General features: G+C 41.3%; 1 protein-coding gene across 4 annotated transcripts in view; it reads right to left on the bottom strand.

Moving 5' to 3' along the window:
* Positions 1-26,712, bottom strand: part of diaph2 (diaphanous-related formin 2) — a 326,344-nt gene that overhangs the window by 201,310 nt on the left and 98,322 nt on the right. For all 4 annotated transcript variants that reach the window (XM_076149017.1, XM_076149018.1, XM_076149020.1 and 1 more), the window contains 10 exons: positions 24,920-24,994; positions 24,747-24,816; positions 23,882-24,018; positions 20,463-20,571; positions 17,377-17,487; positions 16,335-16,447; positions 13,004-13,120; positions 9,013-9,131; positions 6,106-6,170; positions 5,180-5,284 (listed from right to left, as the gene is read on the bottom strand). In XM_076149017.1, coding sequence (XP_076005132.1) covers positions 5,180-5,284; positions 6,106-6,170; positions 9,013-9,131; positions 13,004-13,120; positions 16,335-16,447; positions 17,377-17,487; positions 20,463-20,571; positions 23,882-24,018; positions 24,747-24,816; positions 24,920-24,994 — 1,021 coding nt within the window. The remainder of the gene's footprint in view (positions 1-5,179; positions 5,285-6,105; positions 6,171-9,012; positions 9,132-13,003; positions 13,121-16,334; positions 16,448-17,376; positions 17,488-20,462; positions 20,572-23,881; positions 24,019-24,746; positions 24,817-24,919; positions 24,995-26,712) is intronic.

Raw genomic sequence — 26,712 nt, 5'->3', positions numbered from 1 at the left:
CAAACAACTGGACTGCTACATTTACACATTTTATGGCAAATGCTGACTTGTAAACTAGCCGAAACACTCCATTACCGCTTTCTTCAAGAAACCTCTGCCGATATTCAAGTAAACATTAAGCAAAACGTCGGAGAACACTGTGAATGACGATGGGTTAATAACACTTTAGATAAGAAAGTTACCTTCCCAAGTTCTTGTCAGTGTTGCTCACAACGACAGGCTATTAGACAGAAGACAGGTTAAATTAAACCTGCTACTGATAAGACAGCACTTTCCTGTCCCCTGACACATCCACCCTATCAGGCGGAGCACTTACACAGGTAGTCAGCGATAGTCAGCGATAATGCCAATAAAACCTTGTTCCCTAAAAATTGTATGCAAATGCGATAATTACACACACCAAAACTTAGATAGGGTTTGATCTTTGGATTTGATTAGAGGCTCGCTCTTACCGAAATGCATTTCCACAGCACTTGCACTCCTCATTTCCAAAACCAATTCCCCACTATATGCATTTTCCTCACTCACTTGATTCTAAAATGTGATTGGCTTCATATTTAAAGACATTACATTGTGGTTCATTACATTATGGCATCAGTGGATTGTTTATTAGGGAGGAAATTAAAAAGGTTTTCAGCAAGGAGCTTCTTAGAAAGCCTGACCAGAGCCCCTCGGTGAGAACCCACATCCAATGATTATATGCCCGTCAGTAGGGAGCCCTTTGTGGCCCGTTTTCTCTTTTAAGATTAATACGAGGGAATGGAAGCAAATTAGCTGCTAAATTAGAATGCTGTTGTTTCCACACTGAAGGGACCTCTGGGTCTTTCTCTCTCTCTCTCTCTCTCTCAATCTCTCCCTCTCTCTCTCTCTCTCTCTCTCCATCCTTGGCAACACCACTGGCACTAGCAGCTGCTTTGTCCGCAGGTAAACACATCTAGATATAAAATAAAACATGTTGTAAAATGTACAATTTATATACTCTATACTTGACATTATTATTGGACCATTATTGAATTATACAGAGTCATGTAGAGTTAAGCCGGAACAACAATGTTCTTGATGCAGGTTTAAAAGCCAATGAATGTTTGTTATCTTTTAATAAAAAAACAGTATGCCCATAACCATAGTGCATACTGAGTATACATACATTGATAGTTTGGAGGATGTGCCTCTTAGGGGTCTAACTCATTTCTATTTACAATTTTGTTGGTTTTATTCTACCATGTTTCACTATTGGGATTTTATTTGGCTGGTCAAGGTCTCAACTCTTTTTGTCTGCAGTTTCTTTTGTAGATTTCATCTTGCAGAGCAGGATACCAGGTTAATATGAAATCTAACCTATCCAGCCTGAATGTGTAGCCTTCTGGACTCAACAGGGAGGTCAGTGTGGCAGGTAATTAACTCTGAATGCAATGTGATTAAACCCTACGACCCAATCTCATCTCTGATAGTGAAATTCAATCAGAAAGTGTTTACTTACAAAAATTGCATTAATTAAGCAGGAGATGTACAGTATGTGGTTCACTACGAAGCCAAATGTTACACTGTTCCTCATAAAACATTGCCAAATTACAGAGCAAAGCAAAATTAGGACAAATTCCATGCCTTCTATGATAGAATGCATCCATTTCAAATAGTTTTGGTAAAGATTAAACTGAAAATGAATAAAAATGAAACGGTATACGGGGCGGCACATGCAGGGAGGACACCCACCTTGGCTTCAGATTCCCTGATGAGTCTCTGAGCCTCTTTGAGCTTGAGCTTTCTCACTAGTTAACTGTGCAGATATGACACACACACAAACGCGCACCGCAGCCACGGGAACACAGAAGTCACAAGAAGAGAGACAGAAAGCAACAGAGAGGCACAAATGTGGGTGGGTTAGAAAGACAGAGAAGAAGAAGAACGGTAGCGCACAAGAACAGATACAAGAAGAAAGCCAGAGAAGCGGCACGAGGAAAGAAAGGATGTTACTTCCACTGTAAATGACAATGGGAGTGCAGTTATATTCCCATTTTGTCTTGTATGAGTTGTTTGATGTGTATACGGCAAAGTATGCTTTACATTGACACCTAAAACAAGATGTAATCTATGCTGAAAGAACATCGGGTAGAGCACTGACTGCAGCATGAAAGACACACCCCTCATTTGGTGCACCTTCAAAAGATTTCTTCCTTTTTTTGCCAAACCAAAATACGTTTCAGCTTAACACTCTTAGATGTGTGATGGACTCTTTGTTTGAGAAATGTTCCCATTTTGCTTTGATATTTCATTCTCTGTGACCTTGCCAAATGAAAGAGAATGGGAACATCTTCTGGGGAAATGTCATAGTTATTCTTATGGAACACACCTTACTGTGGATTGCAGATTGAGGTCTAATCTACATTTATCTTCTGCACATACATTATTTAAAGTTATTAAGATACTTCCTAGCTTAAACATGAAATCAGATATTTTTAGGAGGAGTAGTGAGCCTGCTATTTTGAGAAGTTAGGACTTACGATCATGTCACGATAGTGGGCGAATGGAACTGCAGGACAAATGAATTATACATTTGGAAGCTCAATAAACTGTACATATTGTTTAAACAAATCAAATGATTCATTCCGGCAATAGTAGACTCCAATATTGAGAACATAACTGTCACTTGAGTCTGAGTTTCTAATCTGAAAAGGCAACAGGCAAACGGGCAGTAAAAAAGAAACAGTGGTCTGTTATAGTTCAGCTCATTGTCAAGCTGGGTCAGCTGCAAGACCACCAGGTTGTTAAAACCCATTAATGGCGTGGCACCAGGCTCAGCACACCACAGCAGTACTACATTATTCATCAAAACTACAGCCAATTCAATGAACATCTTGTTTTTTTGCCGATTGCAGACAAAGGTTTCATGAAGGGGTAGAGGTTTTCCATTTGCTACCATTTCAATGTCCTTTGTTGCTGTTTACAGGCGGCACTTCCACTCAGCTGGATTGGAGAGATAATCAAACAGACACATCAAACAGGCTGCTTGTTACAATGCCAAAGTTTCCGGAGAACAACTCTCATTCAATGTGTAGGTTCACACGCAAGGTGAACAGAGACGACTCAGACGTGAATGTGTTTTAATATGTAGGGAATTCTGTCGGTAAGATGAAAGGTCAGAGTTAGTTTCTACTTCATTTATATTCTGCAACATTCTGTAGAAGTCCAAGCAAAACAGCTTTGATAGACATGCTGAGTGTGTGTCCTCACACAGATTTAAGGGTTTTACATTCTCACACCAAGTGTGGATAAGGTTGAAAGACAAACAGTAAATTCAGTCTAATCTTTAGAAAGGATTAAACTCATTTGTTGATTGATAAAGGAAGTAATTAATGATTTATGAAAGAATTGCTTAAAATCACAAACACTGAATTCTCTAATTATTATGAATCTTGCATATTTCAGGAGTCATGGGGTCTGTGTCACAAAGTGAGATTATTTGGTACGAGAGCTCCTTTGTGGATTTAACATAGGCTTTGTTTCACCCAGCGTAGATAACCATGGTAACATAGACTGTAGTGCAGGCTGAGCTCAGACGATAGGATCAAAATGTGTTAACAATTTGTCTACCAACCAGCTCACTGGGGAGGTATTTTCCTCCAGGACCTTGATATCAACAAAGGCTGCTATTAAAGTATTGCAAAGAGTGATATCCCAAGCTCGGAGCAAAACGCATACAGAACAATCGAATCACTTTGCTTTACAACCTACATGTGAGGCAGAACCATCGGCTCACTTTGATCATACAATTATCAATAGATTTTCATATTAATTGTAGCGTTTAGATTAAACTGTAACAAATTACATAGAATTTGATAAGACGTCTTACCACTTAACATGCATATAGGATACTGTGAAGTTTTCAAAGGCACACCCAGGCCTGTTTATGACTCGTCGCACTTTGTTTCAATGATTGTTAATTTCAAATGCCACAGCGGCAACATTTTTCGAAAGGCGCGTTCACAGGAAAGACAGGAAGTGAGCGTGTGACTCTGCGGGGCTTCCATGCTCAACGCTACGCCAGACTCAGTGAGTCTTCAAAAGACTTGGGCCTGCCAGGGGAGGGAGAGGGGAAGGTGTGGTAGAGGGAAGGAAAACAACATAAAACGCTCAGACATGGGAAAGCAAAGGCAATGGAGAAACCTGCATTAGTTTCTGACAGAAAAAGGTGAGAGTTGGAGGAAAGTGTGGGGAGGTAGAAAAGAACTAGACTGACGTTTTATTTTTTAATGGTTGCGCTGTAATCAAAAATAGATGGAGTGACAAACCATTCTGAGGAGAAATGCAGCTAACACGTGCTGCCTTATATAAAGCAGAATGAGTGAGAACTATAAATTGGGTTCTGAGAAGAAAAACAATGTTTGTGTACCACATTCAATCTAACAGCATTTGTTGTGGACCTGGGAGTGAATGATTGCTCGTGGTATGAGGGATTGAAGCAACAGTAGTTAGTGAGAAAATCCCGGAGATGCTCGAAACCGAACGCACAGGCGCAATTTATCAGACAGGGTGTGCCGACATTAGCAACAGGAGATGAGGGTTGAGAGAAAGAAAAGGGCTATATCTGATAAAGATGTAGCCATGCCATCTTTCAACGCTGGGTTATATTAAATTCCGTGAGCAGAGAGGCAAACTGCCCTTTTGTCCCAAGGCAGTACTGAAGTGTTTGAAATTGGGTTAAGGGGGAAATAGCAGTCATTTTCGGTGCTCAAAATGGAGGGTTTTGCCTGGGAAGAAATGATGTGGAGGCCAAGAAAAGGAATGCAATCCATTTCTGCGATGATAGAATTACACAGGGAAAAGCTTCAATGGAGCAATCCCCCCTCATAAAGAGCTACAACTTAAGAAGGAGATTGACCCTTTATTAAATCAGAGGTTCACACAGAGATGAAAACTCCCACTTACACCGGGTTCACGTCTATCAGTGAGGTAGAAAGGTATCGTTCTGACCAAATCAGGTTTTTTTCAGAGGGGCTGCATTACACTTCGTTGCAGGATTACTGTTGCTACTCAAGAACCCGATCAAAAGTACTTGAGTCATTTGATATTTTAATGTGTTTTATCATGCTTATGGTATGTAGGTACAGAACAAAAAAGCTGAGATTCCACAAACAACTCTGCACTGGTGTAGGATGCCTGACATTCCACTTTATATTACCTGCGATTCCAAGGTCTGGACCTGGCCTTCCAACTCTTTGATTCTCTCATCCTTCTTTTGTGTCTCGGCCTGGGCCTCCTGCCGGGCACTGAACTCCTCATCAAACTGCGACGAAAAAAATAGAGACAGTACTGTATGTCAACGTGCACATTTACAAGCCTGTGTACATAAATGAAAACAAACACACAGAGGTTAGTGATTCTCCAGAGGACGGCCACGGGGCACATCTACAGACAACGGTATGCGCTTGTCTAACACTCTTTGGCCAGTTTCTATTCATATCCGTCACGGCCCTAGAGCCCTGGTGTCCTTTTCTCTCTGTTTCAGGCCGTGCTCTTGTGTATGTTGATGGAGCTAACCTTTACAGAAAGCGAGCCATATCGGTACTATGATTTCAACGACCCAACAGGGTGCAGGATGGCGTGGTGCAGTAGCAATGCAGAACTCTCCGATGCAAAAAAATGTACAGGACCACCCTAGGTGTCACCAGGCAGTGGTAGGGAGGCTCTCTTTCATGCGAGGCATTATTCTGTTAAAATAAGCAGTTACTTTCATTTTTCTCTTACAACACACTTGAATTAGTCAGTAGCCCATCTAGTTCAGTCAAAGCATTTTGAATGAATGAATATGAAACAGGAAATGGAAGAGAAAGAAAAGCTTTTGAGAGCAGCTTTAAATGGATCAAAGAAAGCTGCATATAGTTTAACTATGCCACCGCACCCTGCACAAATAAATATACATCACAACATCGGCCATGATTCTTGTAATGCTGATACGGATCATGTAGCGTCACAGCCAGGTATTGATCAGGGCACGGAGAATCGATAGCTTGTCTGGAAGCTCAGAGGAAGGAAAAAAACTTTCCTGATGGGAGCTGGGCGGCGGGGGAGGGGGGTTGCGGGCTGCTGGAGTGATTAATGCCTCACCTTTTTCGAGAACTCTGCCGCCTTCTGCTCACTCTCTTCAACTTTGGCTTTATCCACACACTGATCTGCAAGGGGAAAACAGCCACAGTCACAAGAGACTTCAGAGACTTTTTTACTGGGAGTAACGCGCACCGACAGCACCTCATGAGAGATTCACAACAGGTCCTCGGTCACTCCAAAAGTATTGTAAAGATAAGTTGATTGTAAAATCAATGCAGCACATCTGTTAAGCCTAAGTGTGGCTTAAGATGCTCTCAAAAATCCGCCTCTCTGACCGCTCCTCCAAAGCCACCGTCAGTGAAAAACCTACTCATGTAATTTAACAAATCATTTCAAGGATTAACACATTATTTTGATACGATTTTAATGTAGCAAATATATTTCACCTCAGGTATTGAATTTTTTTAGGCAGACCCAACATTTTCCCATTAAAGGTCACTGTATAAAAGAGATATATGGCATGAAATTGAACGGTGTACCTTGGGAGAGGGGAATCATAAAATTGTTGGAACTAGTAAAAGAAATTGGAGAAAGAAAATGCAGAAAATGTGTGACATTTGTAAGTGGACAGGTGGGCCTCTGAAGGAGAAGAAAAAAGAAAAAAATATAAAGTGAAAAGAATAATAATTCCCAAACAACAATGCAAAAAAAAAAAAACACATTTTGTATCATCTGCCTCCTTCACACCTGCTATTCTGCTGCCTTCCTCATCTCTGCACCCTGTCCTCACCAGCAGAGATGTGTGTTTAAAGTTAAAGTGAATGGCTCTATTCAGACGGAATACAGCATGTCTCATGAATTCAAAATCCGAGTTAGGTTGGGAACGCTATGCTGAGGCGTTTACAGTAACTAAACCACAAACAAATACTGTATGTGAAGAATATGCAGCCCAGACCCAGGTGTGTGTGTGTTTTTTAGCCTGATAGCATGATGCTAATTAGAATCCACAGCTGAATCCAGAAACCTTGCTATTAGTGTTTCACTGTATATAAAAAACACAGTTCACTAGAGTCCAATCCTGAACAGCACTGAATTCACAAGCTATTAGATGAGAGAACAACAACAACCCAGACACCAATCAATGAGAAAGCACAGACAATGTGAAACCATGAAGTGAATTTGGTAGTTCTATCAAAAAGTTGCGGTTTGACAGATGCCAGCAAGTTTCAGGGCAGACTTTTGCCCATGAATGCACGGCGTGGATAGACATGAAGCCACGTGGAGCTTTTCTGCGATCTCTTCTAAGTTTCGCCTCTCTGATTTTCTCGACATAAATTCTTCATTTAATTCATTTCTCTTACTATAGTGACACTGTACTATATACTTTCAATTAGATTAAACAGCTAAAACCCAGTGTAAGCACAAGGGTAAACTTGAGGATTCACACTTGAGTACAGGGAGTAAACAACATCCTAATGTGACTATGAAAACCTAAAGAGAAATGTGTTATCCCCGCTTGTTAAGCATGCTTGCGGGTATGTGTGTGAGTGTGTGTGTGTGTAAATTCAATTTAACACATCCTTGAAACTTTTTACCTACTTAATAAAGCTGAGTGAGAAAATGTATCTAATACTGTATCTGTGTTTTATGGATAGATTTGAAACTTTTAATGAGCCTTTGCTGAGAAGTCACAGAGCTGTGAGGAAGAGCAACAGAGAGGGAGAAAAAGTGGTGTTATTTATTTCATTTCACTGTTTGAAGAAATGGCAGCCTGCATTAGCGATGCAGCGCAAATAGAGATTTGCTTAAGACAAAAAAGACAAATACTCCTGTGAAAGGATATACTGAATTAACTGATAAATATTTGCCAGAGTCTAACCTTACAAATAAACTATTATCAACCAATAATTGGCAGGCGTTGTACTTAAATGTTGAGCCTCTGCAGGTATTTGTAAAAGGAATCTTGTGGGCTGTTGGAGGATAAATAGAGAGACTGAGGTATCAAAACATTTTCAGCAACATCTGTGATAAAAACCCCTGCTGCTCCAAGTTAAAACATTAGAACGCAGTTAAAGTTGAAAATGATTCCAACACATGGAGTTCACAAACAACCAGACTTTAAATAATCACATTATTATTGTGTTTTATGTTAGAATTATATAAATACGATATATCTTCTAACATAAAGAAGTAGCTATCAGACAATATTTAAAACAAGTATTATTGTTCTTATTAAGGCAAAGATATAGATCGCCATCCATCCATCCATCCATCCTTTCTTTATACCGCTGATTGGTAAGACGTACATAGATAGCGATAATCCTTAATTTGTCATATTTTCATGGTCAGAGGGGGCAACAGCAGTTTCTTCTGAATGATGTGTTGTACACTTTATATTTTCTGTATTTAACTATGGGGACAAGACTTGTGCTCGCCGCCTACCATCGTCTTTTGATGTTTGTTTATACAACAACTCCTCTTCTTCTGCGTCATTGCTTGTGGTTTGCAGATGAGGAAAACATGTCTGTGCTGCTACAAACCTGGCTGGAGTAGCCTTCGCAACACACACTTCAAACTTCAAACTAATTAATGTTTTCTGGGAATGTCAGGTCTGCCACCATTTTATGATCCTATTCAGAGGTCTGTTCAAATACAACAAATCGGTTCAACCACTTATGAAACCAAAATGTGTGTCAAAGTAAAATTGTTCAAACCAAGGAAAGTAAAGGATCATAATTATTATTATGTTTGTATGCTGGATAATTTTGACAGTATTCTGCATGGATCTATTAAATAATCAAGACACAGCTGTAGGGATGAACCTCATCTTTTGCAATTTTGACTATATTATGCTGAAAAATGACGGAGGATGAGGAAAAAACAAACATGTCCCTTGTAAAATTTTAAACTACTACTAGAATGTCTATCATACTATAGTGGGTCAACATAATATCATTGAAAAGGTACCTATCAGATGAGAGAAGTCCACATCTAATCTTCGACTGTAGCCAAAGTCGGGGTCCATCCCACTGCGATGCAGGACGATCTGAGACACGGATTCTTCGATCACCTTGTAGTACTGGGGCCTGGGTGGGTCGGCAAACACAAAGTGGAAAAATTAGACAAGCCACGGAAAGACGTGAGTGACAAAGTCTACAAGGCTAATTAATCACAAATTATTCTCCTATTTAAGATAGAGGTCACAAAATGCCATGTGGAAATGTGTGCTGCTGAAGAAAATAGGTACCCTATTAAATTTGATCACTTGTTTCACCCCAATCACGAAATTAGCAGATTAATGGGCACATAGAACCCAAGTCTATGTGACTGTGTCCATTTCAAGGTGACAGACGGTAGTCAAGGCTACGCTTGCCCTCTTGCCTAATTCGCAATCATCTTTGCCAATTAGAGCAACCATAAAAACTGAAATGTAAATCTAATCAGTGTAATGTGTGTAACTGAAAGCACAATGACCGAGAAAACATGTCACCCAGTTAGGAGCGTGACTGAGTGCTTGGTCTGGTCGAGCAGGGAGTGAGAGAGTTCCGTTCCGCCGCACAGGTTGGGATGTGACCTTTTCGCGGCAACATTATCAGCCCTAATTGTAAGTGACATTTAGTAAATACAATGCCAACTTTCGCCGAGTTACAAACTGGCAAGTAATTATTTTCTATGCATGAAATTGGCCAGAAAAAGATGTTTCAATTCCCGCTGGTAACAACTTGTTTCCTCTGCTTTTACACTTGGACTTAATTGTGACAGTAAAAAGCCAGCAGTAGAGCGAACACAGCCAGACTTGTGCCTGCACAAAATTGCATTGTCCATCAGATCCTTGCTACAGTATTTTGAATGCAATGTCTGAAGTGTAAACCATACTGTAAGATCCTGAAAACATAAAATACTGCCTGAAAATGCTGTGGTGATATCTTTGTGTTTAGGCTGTGTTTGATCTCCTGCTGATGAAGCATGAAATGTTAACAATATGTCTGATGTCAAGGGTTAATTAGATATGTGTATTAAAGCATATATGAGAGGGGCAACAATTACATATATTCACAAAGGTTAATAAATTGTGAATATCAACACAAAATGGATTAAAGTTCATTTCCTGGGCCACAAATAACTGCTGCTTATGAATTCAAGGGCTTTGTTTTGTGGTTACCTAGTGGGTGGACAAGTCATATCATGTTATGAACAGCAATGTTATAAGGAGAGAAAATTCTGAGCCAAGGCAAATAAGAATAAATCAGCAGTTATTGTAGGTGCAATGTTTTGAAAGCATGAAATGCTGTACATTGAGCTGGCAGATTCACCCACTCATGACTGGAGCAAGCGAGCGAAAGCTCACACGTCGCCCTGAATGGCTTAAGCACTGTGGCACTCGGCTTACAACTGTCACAAATGTACACCATGTTATTATCTCAATAAGCCGGCCTATTTTCCCTTCGTCCTCCATCCTCCGCCACCACCACCAACCAGATAGGGGCTGGGCAGAGATAAGTGGAGACGGAGAGGGTGACCCAGAACTGTCATGGCCCTCCACAGTGGGCAGGGCCGGGCTCCAGAAGCAAGCATATGTCCCCTGCATCATTCCCAGCCTCTTCTTTTACTTTGGCACCTTCATTTCTTCAAACGATAGCTCACAGTTCAGCACGGTCCCAGCCACTTGATCCAGCTCTGCTCCACATAAACAGCGTAATCCCCATATCGCCGTGCTCCAAAAGAGCAGATCTGCTCTATATTTACTGGGTGGGTTTGATGTGCTCCCATTCATTAGGTTTGCAGGGAGAGATTAATTATCAAAAATAACCCAAAGCCCTGAAGGGAAGAGCAACACCTACTGTTGTATTTGGAGAAATGGCATTGAACACAACACCTTAAAAGTGTGCTCATACCCACTTCATTATTCAAATATCAACATGATTATTTAATGACCGTTACTTATTGTACACTGTTTGACTAAGAATAATAGGCACCGAATCAAAGTGTCAAGGATGTGATCAATTCTAAAACAAACACCTCAGAATCTATCATCAACAGGCTATTTTATGGCCAACTGGGTCTGTCTGTATGTTGTGCTTGTGGGAAATAATGGACCATTGTGTAGCATGATCATTTAATTTAAAGAATTCAATGATTGAATCGTTATATTCTTCAAGCAATTATGTTCCTGGTGTCCGAATAGGTGCACCAAACAAGCAAAGTCTGAATACAGCCTGAGATATGTGTGCATTTGTGTCGTTTTCTCCTTTTGTGATGGACAGAGAGAAAATATATTTTTAAAAACATGTATTTAAGAAGGCCATAATATTTCTGAGCAGTGACAGTGATCTGTTATGTCTGGCACACTGCGAGGGCCATGGACACTCGTGCTGAGGTGGATGTGGCTGTCCTGACTGCTTAATGTGAAATCTATTTCTCATGTCGTACAATAGATGAGGTATACATTATTCATAACTCTAAGGGAACAGTAAACTGTCTATGGTAAATTCATCTTTCCCCTCTTCTCTCAACCTCCCTTCATCTCACAACTTTTTCCTTTATGTCTCATTTCTGCAAAAAGGTCTGACACAGCAGTGAATTTATCAGTGTCAGTCCCATTCAGAGGAGTATCAGTCATTCTCTGCAGTGACTGACATAATTGCTCTTCCAAACCAGAACAGATGGCTTACACACCTTTTTTTTAATTACCAAATTCAAGAATAACACACCTAATAATTTAATATTTTAAGAATTCCTGCTTTCCACTGAGAGAAAATTGTGAGGTTATGAAGAAACTGCGTTTGGCTTCAATTCAGCTGTCACTCTGCTTCGTGTGAATTTCAACAGTTCAGCAGAACAGCAGACAAGAGACAGGAGACAAGTGAATAATCCAGGTTCAGTGTGTCAACGTTAGACATTCCTAAACTCCTACTAGTGACTGCTGAGTTCACTGGGATCACTAACAGTGAGTGAATCAATGACAGAAATCTTGTGACTACGGTATAAAAGTCTGCCAAAGCCAAACATTTCTCTCAGCTAGCCATTACTTTCAAGGGCAATGTATCATTCCACTAGGTACAGAAAACTACATCTAGATGAGACTAAAGATACAAATGCCACATTCATGGCTGATGATGGGCTATTAAAATCAATTCAATCCTAAGTGAATGAATGTACACTGCCAATGTTGCATGACTTGCCTCCATTTTGGTGACAGCATAAGGACCAGCGGAGGCAGCGCCAAGACACGTTAACATTTCCCCTGACCTTGACATGTGTTTGTCAGTCTTTGTAAAATTTCCACTGGCTGTGCAGCACGCAAGGTGTAAAAACATAATGCGTGGTGAGTGCAAATGAGCTCGCATAGGATGAGGTGTTGGCATTGTGCTGAAATTTGTGTCTTTGACATTGTACTGGGAATAAAAATCCAAGGACCTGCATGCTATTGCACCAGCTGAACAGAAATTCAAAAAATGCAAGCCAGTTTGATTGGAAAAGTCTCCCTAGGAGCAACTTTTCAAGGTTTCCAACTAAATAGGGACAAAATAGACTTCAGACAGAATTAAAACCAGAGTTTTCCTTATCATTATAAGGCTTAGTTGCAGCACCCAAGCCTCATCTGCAGCCGGGTGGCCATCAATGTACCTAAATCTGGCAGTTAGACATTTTGGAAAAAGGTTTTCCAACAGCAACGGGAGCAGAAAGGTGACATGCTCACAAGATGGCTGTGTGATATACAAGTAAAGTGATTTCAATAAAATCTGTTGCTAAAGTTACTGTTTTAATACATTATTGTTTATTATCTATCCGCATTATTGCATAGTGTACTCAATTAAGTCGAAGTATGCTTATTTCACAAACATGGTAATGCTGATGGTCCAAAATTATGTGAAAATGCATGACTTTTGGTTAAATCTTCTGTCATAAGATACTTCATACAGCGACAATCAATGGTACACTCACACAGAGTTCTTACCTGATGTAATAGTCATTCCTAATGAGCAGGAGGTGCTGAAGGATTGATAAGAAGTAGGCGTCTGATCCAGTGTCCTTCACCATGTTGGACAGGAGATGGTACACTTCATTCATATCAGTGGAGGAGAAAGGTTAAGGGAAATAACATCTTGCAAGTTGATCACTTAAGCTTTCATTAGGAAACACGTGACAGCCGTCCATCGTTCTTCTGCAACAGTACCATCTATGCACCTGAATGACTTAATATTTGGATTTGTTTTTTTAAGTTCAATATTTATTTTTATTTATTTATTGTTATTTTTCCCAGGTTCACAACTCCAGTTTTTTCCGACAGGCATCATTGTGCACACGCAAACAGAGATGCGATTCCTTTCATCCGTTCTCTCTCGGGGGAGCTAAAACAGTGTAAACAGCCAACTTGTGGAGGGGAACTGGCAATAAAGAAGGCTCCCTCTGGCTTACCTGTCACTCGCAGCCTTTCCATGCAGAGGAAATTAATTACATGAAAAAACTTGCAGGTTTGAATATTTTACGGCAAGACCGATGAGGGGCCGATCATTCACGAGGCGAAAAAAAAAAATTGCTGAGATTCTGATCCGAGATTGAATCTGACAAGCACCCAGGAGAGAAAATTCTTGTTATTAAATTTTCAAAAGGTATTGATTATGTGTCTTATGTTTACTTTCCCCAAGAGGAAGGAGTGATGGCTTTGACGTCTAAAACAGATGTTGACTCGGACTGTCATTTCTTTTTTTACCCCTCATCCTATGTTTAACTATCATACCGATGCGTTTCTTGAAGAATCATTTCTGAATGATTGTGTTGTAACATGACAAGAACTGAGACGCTTCTTGTCAACACATCCATTAAATGCCTGATCAAATAACCACGTCAAAAAATGTGTATCTACATGATATGCATGTATATCAGATGCCGGCGTACTCTTCAAGTCTTGTGTTTATGGTTGACTGGCAGCGAGGGATTAATATTCAAATATTCAAACCATGTCTCTTAAACCTCTGAAGGCATTCAACTCTAAAAAAAAAAATTGCAGTACATTTAAATCTTTTGTGTGCCATCCAGAATGCTTTGGTTTGAAAAAAACATAACAAGCCTCTGAAAAACATAAGAACACACATTAACAAAAAGATGAGACTAAGAAAATGATACCTGACCCCTGTCACAACATTTACTGTGGAGTGTGACAATAAATGCTAAAATATTTATATTGCTGTGGCACCCTGTGCATGAAGCAGCAGTTAAACTTTACAACATGAGTATTGAAATTATGATGAGTTCCCGTGTAGAATTAAGATGAATATTGCACCAACAGTTTAGTCAAGATATAACTTCAAAAGTCTAGATTGAGCACTTTCTGTCAAAGAGCAAATCCCTTCTGTTATTTTACACATCTGTTTAGTTTAATAAACTTTGTATTGTAAGGTTTTGTGCAGAAGAGTGACTATTCTATTCTTTCCAGTCACTGGATTTCTTCGTTTCTAATCAACATTATTCGTCAGGTTCCAACAGCTGCTGATGACAGCTGATCCACTAACAGAATATCAATAACAATCCAGACAATTTGTTTCCATTTAACTGCGTTCTGCTTCTTGACAAAAAGAAAAAAAATACAGTCTACAGCTGCTTGGATCTGAGCGGATCAATTTTTTTTAATACTATTTGACACTTTTCCTATTAATTTCAACAATGTCTGTAATTAAACTCCTACTATCCCGTATCAAATTTGAGGGAGAAAGAGGGATGGGAATACGGACCGCTCTAAAGTATCATTTCCCCTCGCCTGTATTAGCTGAGCATGACGCCTGGGAGAATTACCAATCCTGTGAGATTCAATTATAGCCTCACCACGGCAGCATTTGAGAGGACATGAGAAGGAGCTCAGACTGGGAAAGTATCCAACTAGCTACATCTATCACAGGGCCGCAGACATAAACCTAATGCAGAACAATGCCAATCCACTCAATGACTCTCTCCCTCCCTGTCCACCTCTCACTCTCTCTCTCTCTCTCTCTGTCTCTCTGTCCAAATAATGAATAAACATGAGCGGTAGCCAAGTGTGATGTAGACCAGCCAGTGGTGGGGTCAATCAATCACCATTCCACAGATCATTAATATTTATTAGTGGCCTGGAGTCACCTCCTCGGCACCTGGACCTGGGCTGGACACAGAGGAGACAAGCTTCTCTCTTTAGGTTAATATTCATGAACCTGCCAGGAGAAACAAGACACACGTGCAATGCTCAGGTAAAATTAGTGCTAGGCACTTGATATTGTGTGTGTGTGTGTGTGTGCGTCTGCCTGTGTGTGAGTGAACTATGCAGGCAAGCGAGACTAAGGCTAGGCTAGGCATTCGAATCATGTTCAAGGCTCTCGGATCAATACCACATTGTCCTTGGAAACAAACATTGAGCCTTCTCATTTGTGAACCTGCTCAAGCACATCATTAATCCAGGTGCATTCTCTTCTCTCTATCTTCTCGACAACCCCCGTCCCCGTCCCCGGCACACACACGCACAGGCACGCACAGACACGCACACACGACCCCCACACCTCTCCCTTCCCTGTATGTCAACAGAAACTGTCACTCACAGCGGTAGTGTTTGCTTGTTCTGGAACTGTGGGATTTGGTGGTGGGGGGTGGGGGGGGGGAGGCTGTGGGAATGAACATCTGTATAACAATGTCAGCGTCTGCTGTGTCGGCTCATAATGTCAGATTTGTACATACCCTTAGAGGAGAATTGTGAATTATTAAAGGGCTCTAATGCTCAAACAAGTGTCTAGCTCTAGACTAAATTACCGCTCACCTTATTAACTTGTACTTCACAAGTTTGGAGCTAAGTGGACCTTAGTAGGGTACAGCAGGAGAAGATGCTCAATTGTGCAATAAAACCATGACGACAGGAGCAGTTAGAGTTCAAGAAGAAGAAGGTTTGACTGTATAATATAAAATGTTTCAACATTCTACCGTGCATAATCCTCACAATTCAGGAACAAGAGGGTAAAAACATATTGGATATAAACCTTAAACTCTGCCTAACCCGGCAACGGATGCAGCAGAAAAGGGAAGAGGAGGAGGAGGATGAGAGCAGATAAGAAGAGGAGAAGAGAGGTGGGAGGTTTAGATGACAGTGATTATTAGCGAGTACACCTGGTCAGAGATGGAGCTGGATATTGTGTTTGAATAAACCGAGCCAAGAGGGGCTTTGGCCTGTAAACCTTGACCAAACCTACTTTATATACACTCATCTCTTTCTGACGCCTCTGCGGGGCCTTTCATCTGTATATTCACACTGAGCAGGGGGATAAGGATATTCCATCTCGGCACGGATGTCATCAAGGCGATGCGAGAGTTCGATGGAGTCTTCCTCTTTGTTCTCGTTAAACACCTTCAGCTGGATGTCGAGCTCTTCCGTTTCTTTTAGCTCCTGGTGGGAGTTAAACACAGACACCTGAGAACGGGAAGCTACTACTGCATACAAAAGCTTAACCTATGTAACCTTGCACACTTCTAGGTGTTCATATTTGACTCAATCAGATTTCTGTGCGTTTCTTTGAGCAAAAGCGATACCAGAAAGTTGTAAAGAAAAGTGGGAACTTAAGTGCCGTGAACCCTCTCAAATAGGCATTCCAGACTGTACCTATTCCTGCACACCTGTTCCTGCCACAAGGGGCTATGGGGGTGCTCTTTAACACTTCTCGATGAATCACCGGCAGTGGAGTTTACAGACGGAGACAGGGCAAAATGTAACCCAATTTCTGCAGCTATCAATCACCCTGCACCGGTTTTTGGGCGCACCATCTGTCTGAGGCGACGCTGGTTCAGAGGGAAGTGTACAATGCCACGGAGAGGAGGGGGCAGGAGAAGACGAGGAGAAGGCGAAAATACTTGTGTCAAGGACTACGAGAACAAAAAACAAATTGTTCTTTCCTTTCATTTGCCTTTAAACCATTGCCAAAAGCGATTGCGGGGGCATAATTCATAATTCCGACGATAGTTTGAAGGACTGCCTTAAAAGCGATGAATGCTGCGTGTTCACAAACAACTGTACACCGAGACTCTTTCGTATCAGGGGGCCGAATTGAAGATAATTACAGTAATGACGGCAATAATCAACAGGAGCAGCTGGGATGACTTATTAACAACAGGCTCTGTGACACATTCACCCCACCGGCAACAAATGAGAGCTTGAGTGATGAGTGGGAGCTTATTTGTTTTTCGTTTCACGGGACAATGTGGAGGCTCACTGATACAGTGCGATGTGGTGCCTCGCAACAAGGTGAATTGGCAGACAATCTAATTCTAAATGTGAATATTGCCATCTTATTCTGTCTTCCCGACATCCCGATAACTTACGGGCAGGATCTTCTTGAGGCCACATCTTAGGAACTCATTGCGTAAATGTATCCTGAAGTCCAGGTCATCAGGCGAGGTCACCAGAGCGTTGATCAGCTGCATACACGCAACCTGAGGGGGAAAGCAGGTAGCAGAGAGACACCATGTGATATTTGAACAAGAAATTAAGTCAAGATAGTCACTTTGTTTGTGTTTGGTCCCTACAGTGGCATTGGGATAGAAGTCTTATAAGGATTAGACCTCGATAACCTAGGGACGTTGTGATGTGTAAGAGTGGCAGAGGTCAAGTCATGTGCAAATCTGCCTTGTGTGTAATTTGTGTACAAATTTTACTAGAAACTACCAACTATTTGTCAAGAAGCACACTGATCATTTTAGTCCACAGGCCTTGGTGTGTATTTCTTATTCATGACTTATTGTGTGTGTGTGGTGTCTACAAAGATGATGAAGTGGGTGGCAAACTATCAATAATCCTTGGGGTTTGATCTGTCACTTCCTGTGCAAGTGTGCCTAAGGTCCCCAGGTAATGGCCGGCTAGAGCAAATAGTGCTTTAGCATGTAATTTATTATACTACTATGTACTTGCCTATAACAGAGATGACCAAAAACAGGAGGCAAAGAACAACAGAGCAAGAGAAGGAATATAGGAAGTACAGATCAGTCTGAGCAAGTAGAGGTGCGGTGAATCCATTGACCAGATATACATTATTAATGGATTTATAGGTACGGGAACAAGTGAAAGAGTGTGGGATGGTGTGGTTGCAGGTACTGTTGAGGAATTCTAATGAGCTGAAAAGGGGGAACATGCCATGGCTGAGAGAGAGTTTTCCTTGGAAAGACAATCGATGGTGAGCAGAAAGGATTTCCAGGGAAGCCGTGAAAAGTAGACTTTTGAACCGTCGGTTGTTTCCTCCGCCCTTGGTCGTGTGTTATTAGAGTGATACTGTCGTGATTTTCAGGTGGTTTACATGAAAGCTGGGTCAAGGACATTGATTTGATTGTTGCAGCATTCTGGAATGTTTGATGTTGACTGTAGGACTGGAATGAACCATTATGGATCACTTCTGTCATTTAAGAGCGCAAGGATAGAAGTAATACACACCAAAATGAGCGCTAAACATATCTTTCTGAATAGCACGGTTTTATTTTTCCTTATTGTTAAAAATTTTGTGTTTGTAGGTATTTGTATGTAAACCTATAACTTACTGTAGAGTAGGTTTAAGGGGCTTTTCAACATGATTAGCACAAGGATCCATACAGGGTCATTTAAAGGCCGACTGACCCGCTAAGTGAACCCTAAATATCTCATCATCATTTTGTAAAATTGCTGCGGTATCTCTTTAATGAGTGCCACAACTGATTTCCCATGTCAGGTTTTCATTTTGGCAACATGAAAATGAAAGTTTTCAATATTTCTTTATGTCTTCGCCAGACTGGAAACATATTGACACACCTGCATGAATACAAACAACCTCATTTGCCTCACTTTTTCCAAATTTCTCGCTTAGAAGACGATACTGACATATGCGTTTCATTTTTGTGTGCTTTAAAGTAAAATCAAACATAATGAAACATTTTCTTTTCTTCTTTTTTTTTTGCCTTGTGGAAACCAAACTGAAGCCTTCTGGAGAGAAAACCACCGTTGTTCAGATCCCCTGAAGTTAAAGCAGCAGGACATGGAGCTGTTTTTATATTTGCCAGGTGATAGGAGAGAAAAACCTTATAATTCCATACTGATATATGTTAGATATGTCCCCTCTGGAAATGAAAACCTCATCTCAGTGCCGAATGTATTGCCACCGCGAGACTGCCACTGATGCCAGGCAGCAGAGAAGCATGGCAGACTCCACTCTTCTGTGTTGCGGCGAGGCTTCTGGGCCCTTAGCAAAGATCTGTGCACTGAAACCTGCCATTTTATTGTATCCACCAGAGGCCAGAAACATAAAAGAATCCTCACCAAATCTTCACAGATATTTATGCGAGTGAGGAAAAGCCATGGAGCTCATGAAAAATTCTTTCTCTTCTCCTACGAGCAGATTGATATGTACATCAAGGACCTCAAACATACTTCAGTAATGCATTGTGGAATGGAAGTGGGTGGGGTTAGGGCTAGGGGGGCATTAACTCAGGTTTAGAGAGCTGCCGTGGTGCCATAGGGGGGTTCCTAACGTTGTAATTAAAAGTGGCACCGCAGGGAGGGTCTTATAGTTGGAATGGCGCTTTTCTCTCCAGCTCAGCAGTGGAGCAATGCGCGAACCACAGCGAAACACATTTTAATCACATTAGCAAAGTCTCCTTCTACAGCCTATCACAGGTTTTCGAATAAAAAAAAAAAAAAAGGTCTATTCATTTTCTCGAACCTACAACATCAGCAAAGCATTTTCATTTACTTCACAATTAGCAGAGCTTGATTTCATTACCTACAAAATTTCAGCGGAAGAAACAACCTTCCGACAAAAGAATATCTACTTTCGGCCTTATCAGTTCCTTCGTGACTTCACGATCCCTGAAGTTAAAAAGTAATTCCTCTGCTTTTTGTTTCACACAAAAAAAAACATGATGTAAGTGGTATTTTTATTGCTGTTGTATTTGTTTCTGCAGGAGAAGGCTACGAGGGAAAACGAGGTGTGGTGCGCTCGCTGCCCTTTCACATCGAGTCCTCTGAGAAACCACTTGACAGCAGCGTGGAGGGGAAAAAAAGCGAAGGGAAGTATTTGTTGGATGAGAGGAAAATAAGCAAGTCGGCCAGAGTGGGAAAAACTGTGGCGAGAGAAGAGCAGAGCAGGAAGACAAAAAGCTTATCAAAACCGGACATCTCCGGCAGTTTGGGAGAAGAAGTGCTCAATGAAGCAGGTGTCTTTAATTAAAGCAGCAGCGATGAACCTCTTGGTGTGATGGTGTGCAGTCACGCGCTAGAGATGCCGCAGGGTGGACGTGTGGACAAGAAAACGAGAAGGAAGGTAGAGGAAAAATACAGAGTCACAGAGGATCCTAGAGCGACACGACTGTCAATTTCAGCCTCAACCCATCATCTGTGTGTGTGTGTGTGTGTGTGTGTGTGTGTGTGTGTGTGCCCGCGCGCGTACCTGGAGCTGCTGGGCCTCATGGTTCTCCAGTCCTTCCACAATTGGAGCAAATCTCTCTTTATTGTTCCTCTCTGCAGCAATTGTCATGGCAGCTAAAATCTTATCCAGGCTGCAAGAAAAGTGGTAACAGGGTGTAAGCAAACACAAAAGTCAACAAGCCATTTTATCACCTCGTTGACAGGACATTTACTGACAATTTTCAGCTCAAACACCATGTATCTTATCTCCCTTTGTGTACTGATGTGGACATTTACTCTGTCTGTCCTTGGTCAACCTGGAGAAATTCTGCTGGTGGCGATCTTTTTGTATGCAGTCCAGTCAGTCAGTTATTCCTGCGGTACCTAATCTTGAGCCCGTGCTAGTTACTAAGCCCATGCTCGGAAAAAAGAACAGGATTTTATTGCAAATGTGTTCACTTGTCAAAGCAATTTTGTTGAGTGCATTTGGCTGGGCGAGAAAGGGCCTTCCAGACTAATGTGCAAATACACCTATTGAGAAGGTAAGCAAATTAGGGTGCTTGCAAGGGCTACAACACAGCTGTGCTGAATAGCGAATTGGACAATATCAGGCTCTAAATTGTGATGCTGAGGGAAATTTTGCTCTTCATGCAAAAATACACACATAGAGGGAGAATAGTGTAAATAAATACTTTTGAAATGAAAAGCTGATTGAGTCCAGGCAAAAAAAACATGATCAAACTGTTAAAATAATAATTTCAAGAGCGTTAAGTATAAGTTATTGCTTGGCGAGCAAAGGGAGCTCATATGTGTGACAAACAGGACCTGCATGCGTGGAGTAAGCCTGACAAAGAGATAAATGGCAGGGCCGTGCTCTGTGAGAGGGGTTAGGAAGTCACAGACAAGCTGGTGAGCTGCATACCGAGCAGCTTTAAAGCCAGTTCAGACGATGCTTGAATACAGGCTCCGTCGCTCTGCTTAACTTGTCGTGTTTCCTTTTGATGTCGTCAGCTGAAGTGGCGTAGAACATGAGCCAACATCACAACACTGGCTGGCAGAGAAGTTTCGTAGCATGAAAGTGAAGCTTCTCCTCCTTTTGGCTGTCATGTTTACAGAGCGTGTACATCTTAATGCAGGCCTTGTGATCGTGGCGAAGATCATCACGCCTGCTTTTATATAAGCTTGGGTACTGAGCGAGGACGAGAGGGAGAGACATTTGAGAGAGATGTGTGCGATTTGTACACCCAGTATCTGCAGCCAATCTGAGTGAGTTATACCTTAATTTGAAGATATTTATTCACAAGGGTGCGCAAATTAACTCGTTCAAATGTTGCAGCAAATAAATTACAGAAAATAAACAGCAAAGAAAAAATAAATATGTTGAAAATAGTCATGAAAAGGAGCAGAGCAGTAACACTGTCATCTAACCTCTTCTGGGAGTTACCATATTGGAAATTAACATTGCTGAGATTGCACTCTGCGTACCAGCATGGCAGATAAAGAACATTTTCAAATCTCCCCTGGACCATAATTCCAAAAGTCTGGTCATTTTGGCTCCCCAAACAAAAACAGACAGCTTGATTAAGTCTGTTAACTTTGCAAAATCGGATATAATTACTGGGAAAACATGACAAACCCATCCAACCAGCCACTTAAGGCAACTCAGCATTTTCACCACTGCCAATTTGGGAATCTGCGGCTACTTCCACTAACCACTGCGGGATGTTTTTCACAGGCAGTGCAAAGCAGGGGACAACTTAAACAAGCTTCACTCATCAAGGCAGCTACATTCATTTGGCTGGAGTCACAGTCTTAGGAGAAATGTTTGGATTTTGAGCGACGACAAAGACAGCGGAGGAAAGTAACAAAATATCTACCGATATTCAAAACAAGCTGAAGGTTTGTGAGGCTGAGTGAAGAGCTACCGCACCTGATGGATGGAGGAGTTGCCTGACAGGTGTATGTAACCATAACCGCACAGACTGGGGTAAATATGGAAGAGCACTTTTTGACACCTACCTTAAACTCAATCACCAACCTGCCAGTGCTGAGGAGTTGAAACTGTTACTGTCACTACTTCTACTATTACTACTACTGTGACTATCATTGGCAGTGCAGAGATTGAAATGTGACTATTAAATATACAGTCTAGTGTTAAATGTAGGGCAAGGTAATTTAGTTTCTTGTTTCGCACTGCACTGAAGATGAAAAAAGATCTTCCGGGTTTAATGACATAGTTTTATCAAAAAAGTCCCAAATCTTCTGTGGTGAATATACTAAGAATTCACATCACAATATTAAGTAAATCTAGAAGTACACTTATAGCGTACGCCCCTGCAGAGGCCAAACAACTGTTGACACAAATGGTGTAGTCCTAATAAGATACTAGTAATGAATTTAACTTTGTTTTAAATCTCGGCCTGCCTGCTGCCGAATCCTGGAGCATGCAAACTCCTGTATTTGAGATATTGTATCATTCACGTACAACAAAGTGCAACTGATACCAAGATTGGCACATATTTGTTAAGATTAAGATATGGCAGCTGCTTTTTTTGTTGTGATCAGTGTATTACAATTGAAGCTGAATAAATAAAGTTTCTAATCCATTCTTTTCTCCCAAATGATTGTTGCTCAATCCTTTTGTTTTATTCAAAGCTTCACAAAGCCTGGAAAATAAAATAAAAACAGCTCTAATAGCATAATTCTATATATTAACTTGACTTGACACCTCCCCATATTCAACACCGCCCAAAATGACGTTTGGAACATGCACAGTGACAGGGAGGGGGGTCAAAACTCCAACCAGGGAGGCTTGTGTGAATACTCGGCTTTGCGAGACACGCTGCAGAACTCAGCTGCAGCTCCCAACATTTGTGAGTTTGTTTATTTCCTCCGCTGCATACAGACTGACTTTGAAGTGTCATTGTTATTCTAGTCCAGCCTGGAGGGAAACAATAAAAAACACTCCTCTAAATCCAATTTATAATCTGTCAGCAAGGTTGTGTGTCCGTGGTAAACTACACCGAGCAGCTCAAAACACTAAAAACACTAAACTGCATCACTTGGCCATGGGGAGCCAAAACATTTCTATGCTATCTGAGATCACCGGCACACTGACTGTGAGTGAGGGGAAACTTGATGGTGTTATTGTGAGTGCAGACATAACAAGAAGAGCTGGGTGTGACCAGAACAGAGAAGAATATTTTGGGAAATTTAATATTTTACCACTGCTTTTATTAAAAAGTATAAAGCTGTAGCAATGACATTTTTGTCTGAAGATTGTGAAGCCCTGCTGTGTTATTTCCATATCAACCCGACTTTGAGTGCTGCTTATGTCCTGCTAAGCAAAAGCACATTAACATTTCATGGATTTCTTACTCCACTGAAGTTTCTGCGTGTGTGTGTTTGGGGGGTAAGATGTGTGAGGAGAAAGCGATGACTGATGAAGCGATACACACTCACATGTTCTCCTCTCCTATAATGCAGACTGCGGAGAGGATTTTGACGATCTCCGTCATCATGTGCGTCTGTTTGGGGTCGATCGCTCGTGCCAGCAGCAACAGGCTCCGCTCATCTCCCAAAATCCTTTGCAGTCCATACTGTGAGAGACAGCGGGGGGTGGAACACAGAAATGGTCCATTGGGAAGGAATTAATGAGAACATTTGCGTTCGCTAAGAAATTTGATTGAGATACGAATAACACAAAAAAGCTGTAATGTAAGTTATAGTTAGACTTCATTTTCATTTAAGGAGGGACAACGAGGCCACAGGACACAATGGCGGGGATGATGAATTAATTCAATTCAGGACAGGACTATAGGGACAAATACATATAGTTTCCTCTACCTTTTAATCTCCCCGCATGTGAAGACGTGGATAGAGATGACCACGTGTGGGGATTGAGTTAAACAGTGGCCGTATCAATTCTTCATTTATCCTTGAAACGTGTGCTACTTTTGAGAAATGAGCCAGAACCACCGAAAAAAAGATAATTAAAAGATGTAAGACTGTAGGCCTGAGATGGTAAAATTAGCTCTACTTTGCTGTCTCATTATCCCAGACATGACAACCTCTGCATTCAGATCAGGTTTGGAATCCTGGACCACCTGGACTCCAAGACAGCATTTATAAGTGGATGGCTTACATCAAGACCAAAGGACTTAAATTAAGGCATTTTTGTCCAGTAAACTAAATAAAACGTGTACATTTGTTTTACAGATGTGGTATCAAATCATTCTACAGTGCGAATAAACAAAATATGGATGGAAATGAAGCTACTTTTCCATCTCATTTTCCTCCTTTGTCTTCATAAGCAAGTTGTACAAACCTTATTGTTCATGAAAGCCTTCAAGCACTGGATGAGTTTGTGCTGGTTCCGTTTATCAATAGTTTCTTGCCTGAAAAACAAGAGTAATCGATAAGAATACCGTTATCAGATAAACACCAAGACACAGCAAAACACGACAAACATGGGGCGTAATGATAGAAGTTCACACTCACTGCTTCTTGTCCAGCAGCCTCTCAAGAGCATCCAGAAGAAGGCCAAGACCATCATGACCGAAGTTATTCACCCAGCTGGAGAGGAGTCACAGACACACACACACATGCACAAAAGCACTAATCAATAGTCGCATTGAGCAGCGGGGTCGACTTTGAGGCATTTTGATGAATGGAGTGCGGCCGTCGCAAACGGGATTGTATTCATCCCTGAAGAACACAGTCGTTTGGACAAATTTCATGAGTTTAGCACTCACTGTGAGAAAATGACTGCCGCGGTGTGTTTTAACTCCTAATTGAGAGAGCTGCAAATCAAAAGCCATCCTCCGAACACAGTCTGAATCACTTTGAATTTTAACAGTCCCCATTTACAAGCAAAAGAATACCCATCCATCTCAACTAGTGTTCCCATCACTTAGCAGTATGCATCCAGGCCCCCCCCCCACCCCGCCCCCCCGCCCCCCCGCCTGCAAGATGCTGTGTTCCTGCGCCAAAAGATTAAGCAATGCGAGAAAGATAACACTGTAATCGATAATGGATCGCGAGAGATAATTGGCTATAAACCACAGCGTATCAGGAGACGGCAAATGATCCAGTGCAGATGAGCCCCGTTTGTCTATGCCAGGAGAAGAGGGAGACACGAGGAGGGTGGCAGGGACGCCGTGGTCGCAGCCAGATTATGTCATTAGCGTTACTTGTTTTCAGGCCCCTAACTGTCAATAACACAAAATGCATGGAGCAATTTTCTGACATTAATGGGCTATAAGTCAATGATTTATCCTGCCTTTTGACAATGATTCGAAATAATAATGGTTTGCGTATTAAAGTCATTTGTATTGACTCAGTGAGTCGGAGGAGACCCTCAATTAGGGATGCGATGTACAGTGTTAGCCCGCGGCCAGTGCTGAAGTAGAGCTGAGATATTTCTCCGAGCTGTGATGAAATTAGCAAGCGGTACAACCCCCACCGACCGTTACTCAAATTTCATTAGGAGACAAGTACAGACAATTTGTTTACTGTACTGCATTATAATGATCTCTTTTCCTAATAAAAACAAAACAGCATAATGTTCATTTGTAAATGCCTGCTTGCTATAAGGCTTCAAGACGGAATTTTCTCCTGCCGTTTGAGCTGCACATATTCAAGGTTATAAAGAAAGGAAAAAGGAAGAAAACTATCTGCATTGGTGATCAGAGCAAATAATGAGCTGGAACAACAAAGGGGGTGGAAGAATGCAAGATTGCTGAGACCAAACAATGGATTAAATCCACAGTCTTTGTTCATGATAGTTAGCATCTTAGATGGTAATGTCAGTCCTGTGAGAGCGGGGCATGGCACCTTTGTTTCTGCAAAGGAACGTTTCTTTCTCTTACAACAGAACAGTGAGATTTTGTGCAAGTTATGTGTGTGACGAGCACTCACAAGACACAACAGACATTTGAGCCTTTGTGGCAAGAAGAGGGGCAAGTTCACATGATTATGATGAAATCGTGATATGTATTACAATTCACTTGGTCATGATGAGTTATACGTTCACGAAGCAGATGATTTACTGCTTACTTTACATATTTCCAATTTCAAACAGGAGAACCTTCTGTAGAACATAAATCCAAATTGATGATGTCAGATTTTGCTGGTTCACAATGGCTTGTGCATGCCAATAGAAGCATTTCATCAACAATATAGTCAATGAATCCTGGTGCAATAAGACACTGTCATATTTTTTTGCAGTTTAATTGGATGATGATTATGGTGCTTGCCTCTATTGATGTTGATTTTTAACAATTAGCCTGTTC

Source organism: Genypterus blacodes, unplaced genomic scaffold (assembly GCF_046128005.1).
Source record: "Genypterus blacodes isolate CSIRO-AG114 ecotype Tasmania unplaced genomic scaffold, CSIRO-AGI_Gbla_v1 ptg000044l_1, whole genome shotgun sequence".
In the NCBI taxonomy this organism is placed as follows: domain Eukaryota; kingdom Metazoa; phylum Chordata; class Actinopteri; order Ophidiiformes; family Ophidiidae; genus Genypterus; species Genypterus blacodes.
The sequence above is the reverse complement of the archived record's forward strand: the minus strand, read 5'-3'. Positions and strand labels throughout refer to the sequence as shown.